General features: G+C 37.7%; 1 protein-coding gene across 1 annotated transcript in view; it reads right to left on the bottom strand.

Annotated features, from left to right (window-relative positions):
- Positions 1–13,271, bottom strand: part of LOC142340622 (RUN and FYVE domain-containing protein 2-like) — a 208,602-nt gene that overhangs the window by 1,445 nt on the left and 193,886 nt on the right. The window contains exons 10-14 of the mRNA XM_075391318.1: positions 7,801–7,968; positions 7,391–7,488; positions 7,241–7,327; positions 6,883–7,012; positions 2,038–2,253 (exon numbers count right to left, since the gene is read on the bottom strand). Coding sequence (XP_075247433.1) covers positions 2,038–2,253; positions 6,883–7,012; positions 7,241–7,327; positions 7,391–7,488; positions 7,801–7,968 — 699 coding nt within the window. The remainder of the gene's footprint in view (positions 1–2,037; positions 2,254–6,882; positions 7,013–7,240; positions 7,328–7,390; positions 7,489–7,800; positions 7,969–13,271) is intronic.

Below are 13,271 nucleotides of genomic sequence, written 5' to 3'. Positions count from 1 at the left end.
GTTTAGGTAATAGCCAGCTGGGGCTTAGGGATAATAGCAGTAAGGGGGTGAAACGATGGGGGGTAGGGAGGTATGGACGAGGAGGGGGGGACAAATCGCCAGGTGGATGAGGGTGAACGGGGGTAGTATTGGGGGGGGGGGGGGACTGCGTGGGTTAAACTTTTGAGATTGAGAACCGCCCTTCACAAAATGAAATTGTCTCCTCGAAACAGTTTTGGTAAATCACTTAGACTCGTGAGGCATCAGCCTTTAAAAGAGCTGTTCAACCTTTTAATACCCTTCGGGATTTGCATGTTTATCCCATTTTCGAGGAAAAAGTAAAAGCGTAAGACGATAAATCGGTCGAGCGAATAATTGCGGAAAAGATTGCATGACTAATATAACTGTCAAAAAATTTGCCTGAGAGCAATTATTCAATCGCGCCCACAAAAACGAATAAAATGAAGTTCCTTAATCAAAAGTAACGAAAATTGCACATAAGTGGCAATTCGTGCACGAAAATTAGCATGGATTTCCGTCTCCAATGCATGCGGTGGATACCATAACATTTATATTGTGTTCTTTGAAATTATATTTCAATGCAACACGCAACATAGCCTAGATACCAGACAATAGCTAGGTTATTGACTATTTTGTGTTTTCACACAGAATCAGAAACAACTTTCTCAAAGGACTTGCAGGCGCTGTCTTTAGTAGGCATTAATTTAAACATAAGAGGGTACCATCAAGGGTTGTTTCGGAGCACAATTAAGCTTGAACAAAAAAAAATTGAGGTTTAAAAACTATCAAAAATGCTCTAGCAAAACTGAACACGTGTCTGCGCAGCTGTTTTGGTGAAACGTACACATATAGGGTAGTAAAGCTCAAAAAGAACATATCAACCTAAAATAGAAGGGTTTTACCAGATTATCAGGCTCCTCTAAATCGGTCAATCAGAAAAAGTGTCAGACCAAAAATGCTCAAAGATTTGCACAAAAAATTTGTGTGGTTTCATGTGGTTTCTGGTTTCATTCTTTTATTATATGTTAGACCAAAGCAGGCAAAAAATGCATAAAATGATTTTTTCAACTTAACCGGTTGCCTTGTTTCCCTTGCCTCAACCTATCCACAAGCTGAGAAAATTTATAAAGAAGAGCTCAACACAATTCAAAACACTTAAAATCCAAAAACCAACAATGCCTTGCTATGTTATTGTGGTTTTTAATTATATGTGCTTTTTGAGACAATTGCCACTAAAATGTGCTTTCCAATTCATACTAGAATAGAAAGTTTTGAACTAACGGATTCCTCTACTTTATTTGAGTTCAATATATTGCATCCTGCTTTGCAAAAACTATATAAATAAACATACCAGGAAAATCTGGGGGAAATTGCTTGAAAAATTAATGCACAATTAAAAAAAATTGGGGAGTGCAAACTTACTTAAATTCATAATTGCCCTTCATAAAATAAAAGTTTAGATTCCTCAGAAGCTAGGTTGATGGGCACACTCGATCAAGCAGAATAACATTGGCAAAACATTAAAACTTCGAGCAAAAAATTTTCATAAAAATTCATACTTGTTTACCAATAACTGCTTCATAATTGAAGGTGGCACGGTGGGAGCCGAATGGGGGGGGGGGGGTCAAAGCGCCCTTCACACCATGAATTTATGGCTCAACAGTTTCGAATATTTAGAGACTAATGACATCCGGGCTTTACCTGTTTTTCCTTTTTTTGAGAACGAAAATTCACATGGTCAATTAGAAAAAAAACTATCAGACGAAAAGTCGGTAGTTAGAACAGTTCTCACTTCTTCAAATACAAATTAATTTTGTCAAAGTTTTTTACATACTGGAGTGTGAACGATATATTTTTTTACTTCGCTAGAAAATTTCGACTAACCATGCCCAACCACATTTTGATTCTATGGTCAGCACTCAACCATGAGTGATTATCGGGGACTGTGCCCTTAAAGACGGAGACGAAAGTGGTGTAAATTCAGCTGAAAGCTTTTTCAACTGAGAATTTTTCTAAGGCAGGTATCATTTTTGTTACCTTTCTGGTGAGGTTAGTGAAATCTGCACTGCAATGCATGCAACTTTTCACACTTTTTTCATCAACCCAAGACTTTTTTCTTTCCTCTTGCTCTTTGATCTCCTCCAATAGCTCATCTTTCTCTCTTATCTTCATCCCCATATCGGACAGAGACAATTCGTACTCGGACACCTGTTGCTCTAAACTCGAGATACGATCGTTTAGGGTGTCTCGCTCCTAAAAAATCAACAAGATTAAACAGCTAAAGCAGAGGAAACTATACTCTCGTACAAAGGTGCTTTTCAATTTTTTGTTTCTTTATCGATTGTTGCGGTAAACACCATTTGACCCCTTGACCTGCAAATATCTCCTTGATCCTTCAACTTTTAATTCATGATGATTTCAACAAATTCATCAAAAAATTACAACGTGATTTAAGTAAGAAATCTAAATTTCATCTTATGGCGAGCACTTGTTTCCTTCAGAGCTTGAATTTTTTCAAGGAAAAAGATTTCACGTCATTAAAGCTTTTACCGCAAATCTAATTAACATAAACAAGCGTTGCAACACATTCAAATAATCTTCCGAAAAATAGGTTAAGGTTAAAACAGTCAAAGAATTAGGCACCAAAAATACTACCCTTCTGAAAAATTTGTCAATAATCTAGGAGCGAAAATTTCAAGGGGAATCCCCATATACGAATCCCCACTAGATACATTTATCCCCCCCAAACAAAAAAGTCTGATTTGACCAAATCGCATAACTATATTGAATAACCATATTAAGGGACCCGGTAAAGATTATATAGTGATAAAACATAAAAAAGGTTTTGCAAAGTTTGTTGTAAAAAAACTTTAGTAGAGGTCACTCTCGCAAGATCTCATCGAAACTCGAATTTTGTTAACGTAAATTACCCTTTAAAGTATTAAGACTAAGTTCCCCTATATTGGTTAACTTTGCGCTTTTTTGACTTGTTTCTTCAGCTTTTCACAAAACCAGAGTACGTATACAGCTACATATGAAATCAACAAAAATAGCTAGAGAACATTACCCCAAGACCAAAACATAGCCGGCAGATTGCCGGAAAATAGCAGCGATAGACGCTTGTGGCCTGTGCGAAATCGAGCTACATTGCGTGCGAAAAATTGATAAATGGAGCGGATGCGTGATACAAGCCGTGCGAAAAATAGGTATAAAATTTGTACTTGTATTTCGCGGCTAAGATTAAGACACTTTTGCGAACACGGGTTGCTAATTTCTCTTGCAGTTTGCCGTTTTCTGCTAAAGTAGCTATTTTCCGAATTATTGTTCCACTTTCAATGTATTAACACAGAAAAACGAACACGATACACGCATCGGGCATCTCTGCCGCTGACGATTTGGGTATATCTCTGCGGTGTAATGAATTGAAACCACTAAAGAAAAAAGATTGACAGATCGACCACCAGCTTTTTAATAGACCACTAGACTTTTTGGTTTATATTCGGACTGTCATTTCAAAAACTGCCAACATAAATTTGTCAACATGACAAATTTTAACTGCAAAGCAGTAGAAGTCACAGAGTCAATTCCGAGAAGTCAGGGTAATACGAATCAAAAATCTGCTAGACGAAAACAAAACATAGAAGGACAAGTCCTGAAATACAATTCAAAGAATTGAACGAAAAACTTAGAATAACTCTGTCTGACCAGCAGATCAATTGAACAATGCCAGCCAAAACACAAACAAAATCATCTCAAAAAATTGAGAAAAAACAATCAAACTAAACAAAAATATAATCACTGCTAAAACTTTGAGCTTTTACCCCTAAGGCAAAATTTGACCCCTTTAAATATACCTATTTTCAAAATATGTTCAAAACCAATTTTTGATTCTGAAATTGGTGCAGTTTTCTATCTGCAAGGCCTGGAAAAAATCATTGGCCCTTGAAGCTCGATTAACTCGAAAATGACCAAATTTTTTTTTAATGAAATCAATTGCAAATTTTAATAAAATGTTGCTGAAAATCCGGATATTAATATCTTAAGCATCATTTCTGTGTCTCTAGAGGCTATCCAGCAACCCAAGACTTAAAATTAATTGGTTCAAAGATCGATGGGCAATAATTTTTATAAAAAAATTTCAAATTTCGAAAGATAGAAACTGAAATTGACTCTGCTTGAAGTCACTAAGAACTTCTGGCATTTATCGAGAACCACGAAGCAGATCGAGATATTAAGTCAGAATTTCAAAGTGACTTCTGCAGAGTCACGTAATCATGCTTAATCCACAAAACGCACACGTTTTAAAATGTCCAAAGTCAACCGAAGTCAACTTCTGGCTAAGTAGCAACTTACGGCAGTGCAGACTTTCGGCATTTTAAAATGTGCACGAGAGTGTTTTAAATTATGTAAAATCAAACAGTCAAGGGTGAACAAGTATCATGAAAAGTCAACGAAAAGTGTTTTCTTGTTTAATTTTGATTTAACAAGTCTTCAACAAAGCAAGGCAGTTTGGTTACTCATAATGTTTCCAAATGCTGGCTCCTGTTAAGTTTTGTATTTCTCAAGTTTAAAAATATTTGTTAAAATTCTTCGATTTCATTGTCACGAAAAAAATTGTAATGAATACAAGTGATTTACTGAAAATCAACCTTTAAACATAGCCGGCAGATTGCCGGAAAACAGCCTCCGTTGACGTGCTCGATGCACATCGGGATTGAAACAGAAGAAGAAGAAAGATAAATTGACCAAATTTTTTTCTATTTTTTTTCAGTGTCAAAAAGTGTTCTAATTCGGTGTGCAGTTTAGGTTGGACTACAAAACTATTCTTTATTCAACCTTCCAATTGAAAACTAATAAGCTTAATACCAATGTCAGCTAGCAAACACTAATGAACTTTAATAACCTAGTTCTCAAAGACTTAATGACCGGGCTTTATCGGTTTATCCCGTTTCTTTTAATTTTGCTCTATTGACCTTGGCTGTTTTCACTATCAAGGCCCAAATCATTAAGTGAATGGGTTTAAAAACCATTCAGTTGAAACAGTAAATTAAATCAGAAGTCAAGCGTGAAAGTCGTGACTTATTTAAAACGAAAAACGCGATCAAAAGGTAAAGCGAATCTAAAAAAACATAGCAGGACAAGTCCTGAAATACAATTCAAAGAATTGAATGAAACACTTAGAAGTAATCTACCTGATCAGCAACTCAATTGAACAATGGCAGCCAAAACACAAACAAAATCATCTTAAACTTGAGAAACTAAAACAATCAAACAAACCAAACAAAAATACTCATTGCTAAAACTCCTAAGGTTTTACCCCTAAGGCAAAATTTGATCTCTTTAAATAAAACTATTTCAAAAATATGTTTAAAACCAAATTTTTTTTGTCAAATCGGTTCAGTATTAGATCTGCAAGACCTGAAAAAAAAATTCATTGGCCCTTATCGATCAACTCAAAAATGACCGAAAATTTTTTTGAAAATGAATTCAATTGCAAATTTTAATTTTGCTGAAAATCGTGATATTAATATCTTCAGAATCATTTCTGTGTCTCTAGAGGCTATCCAGTCACCCAATTCAAAGACTTAAAAAATCATTGGCTCAAAGATCGATAGGCAATAACTTTTAAAAACTTTAAATTCCAAAAAACCAAAATTCGATCTATTAAAATGTTGAAAACCATTCAATTGCCCCTTAAAAACTATTTACAAAGATACTATTAAACCCTGTATGAGGTTATTTGGCTACTTAGGCAAGAAGAAAAACTGAATAAAAGACAAACGTTTTGAAAAAATTTAAAAATTGCAAGTTAAATCAGAAAATTTTTAAATTCGAAAGATTAAATTGCTGAAAACAAATCCATGGAAACCAACAAAAATGCAGTAACTTTTTTCAGACCGTGGAATAGTTTTCCTAACACTTGAGAATGGACAAATATCAAAAATTGACAAAAAATTATGAAACCTTTAAAAAAAATTGCAGATTTTATCATAAATGCTTTAATTCGAGACAATAAAATTTTGAAAAGCACTCCATTGTTCTGAGAAACTAAACAGTGCCCTATTATCAAATCTTAAAGGAGATTCCCTCGCCTCTGAAGCTGGAAAAACTCAAAAAATGACTAACACTTTCAAAAAAATTGCAAAAATTAGTATTATTTAGCGTGTTTGTGTTTGTAGTACCAAAACATATAGCTCATAAAATGGTCATAACAAGTAATTTTGTCTCGCAAAAAGCCCTCTAAAGACTAATAAAAAAAACCAAAAATTGAGGCCATCCCAGCAGCTGCACCACTCTAAGCACTTGAAGGACTATTAACGTCCACTTTGGGCCTCTAATAAAACCTTATGCCCGCTGGGCTTTACCCGTTTTGAAAGATCAAAGTCACTAAAAAATCTGTGAACACATCTTGAAAAAAACACAGCGCCCCAATACAATTTGAATTCTTTGAATTGTAAAAAAATAGGAGCGCTATAATAGCCGCCTGGAATTGCTGACGCGGCTATTAAACAACGAAAAATCAGAAACATTAGTATATTAACATCATGTCATAGGACCCTGAAATTCTTTCGAAAGTCGCGCGGTGCCCACAGATGAGTTGCAACACGATTCGGTTGCAACTCATGATGTTAATATACTGTTGATTCTGATTTGCAGTGATTTGCCCACAGATCAGTTGCCTAGAGAAGAGTTGTTTCTGATTTGCCCACACATTAGTTGCAATGAAGCGTAACTCATCATGAACAAACCATTGACCTGTCTTGCTGAGGCGGCTATTAAAAATAGTCGTTCTTCCTACAGCCCCTGGGAATGTCACAACGTTTTGTGCGACACTATTTTCATGCCGCTAATTTGTAAATCTCGTTCTTATTAAATACTAGCCTTCTCAATGACTGGTATCTTTTTAAGCTGCAGCTTATGCAGTTCTACATCTGCCACTAATGACTCCTTTTCCTTCTGCAGCGTAGTCCTCCACTCTCGTTCGATGCTAACATCAGTCTCCAGGCAAGATCTGAAAAGAAGCAAACCATATGTCATCATAACACTAGACGTTGTTAGCCCATTTCTGCACTAAACAATTTTCCAGGTTCTAGATGTCAGCTTTTGGTTATAATCGACTGCAGATTAAAAAGGTCAGAAGACATTTTATATATGTAACTTGACGCGCGGAATAATTGATACAGATCCTGCCATATCTAGCTTTTCAGGTCACAAGAAATTGTGCAGAAGGAATACGTACATTGCATTATCTTTGTCTGATAATTGAGCGCCGAGCTTCCTCGCAGTTTCCACAGCAGCGTTTTTGTCCATTTCAATTATTTTCAGCCTAAAAAATGATTTAAAAAAGTTATTCCAAATTGAGTGAGCAGAGATAGTTTGAGATACTCACTCATTCTGAAGATCTTTTAGAGTGTCGTTCATACGGAAACTTTTCTCTTCCAGCTCTCTTACGACAGTATTCTTGTGTTCCAATTCACTCAGCCGATCCTAAGAAAATGAAAAAAGATTATTGGATCACACTTTTTTCCCATAGAAAGGTTCCGAAAATTAAAAAAATTTCTTATAGTTCGCCATACTAAGTTCCGTGCTTTATGCAAGGCTCTATTCGCCATGAATCGGGAAAATGTTTTAAGAAAATTATAAAATTCGAACAGGGATAATTTGATACGTCCTCGAAGGCGGCGAACTAATTTTTGAAGGTGTTCTGAAGACACTGCATGTTTTATAAGATTTCAAAGTTTGGTATAGTAGCGCAACTTTGGAAACTCATGTAAAAGTATGATCGAGTTTGAAGAATACCTCTGCAGTGTTGTATAGCTGTAGATTGACTGCCTTGATATCGTGCAGTTGCTGTCTGAGGGAGACTAGAGTGTCTTGCTTTTCATGAATATCCTTCTCCATCAATCGAGTGGCCTCTTCTGCTTCTATTCTCATGCTCACTTGCAACTTCACCTCTTTCTCCACTTCCTACACGGAAATAAAAGGCTGACTTGTCTATCCCCTAGTTTGGTAACAGTTGCGACGCCGTTTAACAAACTTCATTTTTTCGGCAACAGAGAACCTGTAGAAACGTTTTAGTTGTCAAAATATCTTTCCCGGCACCGCTGTGTATCTATGATTGTGTATTTTTGAATGAACTTTGAGTCGCTTTCCAGAACAACCAAAATTCTTTCTGAAACTTTTTCTGAAAAACTTACCTCTAAGATGTGAGTAGTAAATAATAAGAGCGTTAAGAGCGGGGGGGGGGGTATTCATGCGACACTAAACATGGGAATATAGGGAGTGATCATGAGTGGGAATTAGGTTAGGAGGGATTGAATAGTTTGTACATGTAAAACCTTTCCTTACCGCTTTATTCCAATCTTTCTTTCTCGCCGCTTTCCCAGTAGTCTTAGCGCTTTCAAACCACTCAATCAATTTAAATTAAAACAAAATACCTAACTCCATGCAAAATCAAGACTTGTACAGTTTTGCGTGCGCTTTTCTGCGGTATTAAATTTAATTACACAGTCCAATAACGCCTTGCAGTTTTAAACACTGGTTCTTCTGGTTCACTTTCTCTGGCTTCCTCTGCTTCAAAATTAATAAACGGGTTATCGGGACTTGAGTTTTCATCCGAACTTGCATCAAAATCGACTATATCATTGCTCTCAATATACGAATCGTTTATCAACTCAGCAGCTAGAAAACCAGGGTCGGATGGCTGCCATGTGTTGGAGCTTTGGGTGTTGGTTTCTGGAGACGATTGTGGCACAACGAAACTGTTATCCCACTCAGGACTTGAACTAAGCTGTAAGTCACTAAAATCGCCAGAATTATCATAATCCCACTCCACATCGATGTCGCTCCAATTATTTTTATCTATAGCATAATCGCCCAGTTCATAGTGCACAAAAGGGAGGGCTTTTACGCCATCGGGTAGTATGTAGCGTTTATTATCAAACGCTGACAAGCAGATTTTGTTTGTAGTTACTGTGCGCAACGAGTGGTGGTCAGAAACAATCCGGGTGTTCTCTGCACGTACACAGTTGCCTGAGAGCAGCGTAATCACAAAGTCTGCGTGCCGTAGATGTTGTTGCGCAGTCTTCGTCACTCCTTTTGCTGAGAGTTTTCTACAACCTGAAAAGATAAAAAGAAAATGAGAAAAAATAGGCGCTATTCTAATTACTATCCCCCTATATAATAATACAAACTAACAAGTTCCAGATGTTTACTAACCAACTATATATATTTACAGTAAGACTAATATTATTGATTTCAAAGAGAATAAACTTACTTGTTGACAGAATGGAATATAGCTTTGGCTTTAAGCAGATGAATTCGGTAATGTAGTCGCCGGCGAATTCATCCTTATATTTAAGGACTACTTTCTTGTTACTGGCATTAAACAAGAAATGATCAGACGGATAGTTTGAAAAATCGAAATGGCTCAGAACTGACTGCGGCTTTTCTGATAATTGCTTGTAGAAGTCTGGACTTTGAACAGAATATAAGAGACTGTCCGTATCACTATATAATAGGCGACAGTTGAAGTTTGGACGCATGACCCGATAGTGGAAATAATACATGTGATATTTCGCCAATTCTAAGATAGTGGCTCCCACAATAGTCGCAGCGTTCCAAAAGATAGATTTTGGGCGTGTCGTCAAAGCAGCCATGTTTTCACCGAATATCACGTAGTGGTCAAACTCGAACTTAGACACTACGTTCAGCACTTGTTCAGCATTACGCGCGATTGTAATTTTACTGCGGCGTCGCTTAGATTCACAGTTCTTGCCGTATACAGCGTTGTTCATTAACGTGTAAAATTTCTCCTCAAACTTATTAGCTGCGACTTGTCGTTTTTCACTTTTTAACGTAATATATGGTGATAGCCAGCTTTCTTAGCGGAACTGCAGCACTCTATGCACTTTTCTGATTACAAGTCCAAGTTCAATATACAGTTTTAGCAAATTGTAGTGAACCACAGATCTCTCCTTATCAAAAAACGTTTGTAATAATTTCTTCACCTGTGATGTGGGCAGGTTGTGTTGCTCTTTTGAGATAAGTTGGTATTCTCCCAACCACTCCTCCTCAACAATGTACTTGGTAGGGGCCAGGGGGAAATCCCGGTGATCGTCGTGCAATCCTGGTGGGTATGAAAGATCGACCTCCACAAAATATCCCACGCTGGCGTTGTCGGGTGTGTCTAGGACCTCTTGAATTGTAACTTCTGTGTTGAATGCGAACTCTGAGAGGGGGGAGTTTTTCATTTGCATCACTCCTCCGTATAAATTGCTCGCATCAACACAGAAACCGAATTGATGATCTTCTTTGCTATTGTAGTTTGGAATGTATTGGTTATTAGCAATGAAGCGCCGGTTTTCGTACACAGATGTGACACCAACGCGGATTGCAGTCTCGATCATATCTAGATGTTCTCGCTCTGTCAATAACTCGACATTTGCTTTGCAGATTCTCAATGAAACCTTTTTGGCCATATTGGGTTGGCCATATTGGGTAAAGTAAAAAAGTGCATGCAGTCCAACTTATAGGTCGTAAAACTCAATTCTCTGTGAAATTCACAGACGCAGGCCAGAAGTGCACAGTCTAATTTTCAGTAAGCGTCGTGGTAATCTTGAAGTGTTCCACAGCCAAGAATTTCCCACATCCTGCTTGCATGAGCTAAATTACTTTTTGTAATATTCACATTGCCACCGTCTAAGGTGTTTCCCCAGTTTTCTAGTGGTGGTAGTTGTGTGTCAGAGAACTTGGCAAGACTACTCATATACGAATGGTGATAGTAGCCCTTCTTTTTTAGCAGCTGACTATTTTCACCCGAGACCGTCGGAAACATTGACTTCATTAATTTAAATTGATTCTCCGGGAGTATTTCTACGAGTTTTTCAAGTGAGCTATTCATCATTTTGAAGGAGTCAATGAACCGTACATATTCATACACCTTCACCGTTGTCCCTTTTTCGTTAACAAATGTGTCAATGAGCACCCCAAAGGTCATAGATATGTATTTTTCGTCCGTGGCTGGTATGACGCTGATGGTCGTTGTTGGTTCACAGTTGTTCAGAGCTAGGCAAATGTGGTGTAGGTCACAATTTTGTATATTATGACCTACGACAGGAATGAAATTGATGTTTCTCCTTGCTCGGTTGCACTTTTCATGCGCCCACCCGAGAAATTTGCCACTATAGTGACAATGGTCTAAGCCAATCGAGTTTTCTTGATCTTCGAATTTCGAAAATGGTTTCTCACAAATCCAGCAATGTGTAGCTTGAGATTTGTCCAAACTTCGGCTGTCGCCTTTGAAAAACGGATATTTTCTCTTTTGCTTGTGGATATCTCTTGCAATCTTGTGTAGCACTTTCACAAAATTAGCCATACAGTCCTCAGAACTGTCAACCTGGTAAAAAATTGGTTTGCTAGAGAGGTGATCAATTAATGTTAACGCAAACCCACACGGTTGATGAATCTCCTTTACTTGTGTAAATGCTCTGCTACTAGGTCCTCTGCATCCTGACACGGGTCTAAGGCAGGACTCAAAATCAAAGTATATTACTAAAGGTACGAACCAAGTTGCAGAGAGGTTTGTAAATTTGTATGAATTTTGATCGCTTGAAGGCATATGAATAACTGCGGGAGCGTTGTTGCCACAGTTAGTCATGTGCACATTGTAACTTTCGAGGCGGTCTCGACATATCCAAAAGCAATTTCTACATATCCGATAACAAAAACGAAAGTCAATACTTCGCACGTAGCAAACAACTTTTACAAGGTGAGTAATCAGTACATAGTGGTGATGATCGTCATCATAAAACAAAAGTAAATCCATTTCAAATTCAGATTCGTATGACAAAATTTTGAGAGGAAAAAGTTGCCCTTTTTCGTAGCCAAACACATTAACTTGAACATCATACAGTTTTTCGAATTCAGGAATATCCTCAATACCCATAGGCATGTCGAATTCACCTAATGGTTGATGAATTCCCGGTTGATTGTAACTGGTTGGGGATGTTTTGGCAGTTTGGTAGTTCTGATCAACTTTGTCCAGACTTATTCCATGATGCAAATGATATGCTGCTACATAGCAATATCTGAAGCACTGCTGGTCTTCGTGATTTCTAATGCGGAGCAGACCGCGACAATTGGCAATTTTAGTTGGCAAAGCAATATAGGACGAGCCGCGAATTCGTCTGAAACGTGCGAATTTCACATCAACTTTCAGTACTTTTTCCAGTACCCATCCACTACCCATTGACGCAAATGTCGTTAAAACGCTCATCATTTTTTCCACCATTCCCCAGTAGACTGCAATCGTGAGACCGTTTGCGTAGACTAGAGTCGTAAGTGAGTTGGCGTATATTTCGATGCGCTCATCTTCCGCATTATCAGAATGGTCATTATGGTACTTTATCAGCTGTAGTTTCGCACACAACTGAACCTTCTGTGGTCCGTGGCATAACTGCTCATTTATGAGGCTGTCGATTCTGGGTTTTTACGAACGCATGAAGGTTTCAAGACCACGTGCTTCATCTGCGTCAGTTGTCTCAAACGTTCGCAAGAGACCGTTGAATGCACTTTCCGTCGGCGTATCTCTTGGTTCAAACTCCTCGCCAAATACGGGTAGAGAGTGCACAGAGTTCATATGCTGAGCATAAATGTGAGAGTCATTAAACCCAAGAAGACAACTGCGGCAACAGTTGGTGAATCGCGAGTTCTCTGTCCTCATGTGTTGCTCGAGATTCGAGATTTTTCGCGCAGTAAATTCGCATAATGAACATAATGAGTGAAGAATCGCAATAACGGCAAAGGTACACCATTTTTGAGTTTTGTAATTTGGGTAGCAACAAAAGCTTTAGCTTGAGTAATAACAATTCAATTTGAGAGACGAAAGAACAGATAATGGTTTCTCGGGTTTCACCGAAACGTAGATCATGGAATACTTTGCGCGCCAATTTTTTTTCAATTTATTTCTCTAGATACCATGAGAATAGGTAAGCGGGCAACCGATAGACAGAATGCTACGACTTTTTAAATGCAAAAAGTGTAATTGGTTTGCAATTAAACATGTTCTTTTTGAATAAAATCCCACATGAGGGTGTTGTTTAACTACTGTCTGAAAGTGGATGTTATGGCAACGCTACGCAAAAGTTGTGGAATGAAAAATGCTTGTGGCGTCATCAAACGTAGGACCCCGTTGAAAAAACTGCTCCAGCATCATCCGGCATGCTCCAGCATCAAAAAGTTAGTTTTGTCTGTCAATCAAGTCGTAAATT

Source organism: Convolutriloba macropyga, chromosome 1, assembly GCF_964194025.1.
Source record: "Convolutriloba macropyga chromosome 1, txConMacr16.3, whole genome shotgun sequence".
Lineage (NCBI taxonomy): Eukaryota > Metazoa > Xenacoelomorpha > Acoela > Convolutidae > Convolutriloba > Convolutriloba macropyga.
Note: the sequence above shows the minus strand (reverse complement) of the source record. Positions and strands in the feature narration are given on the sequence as shown.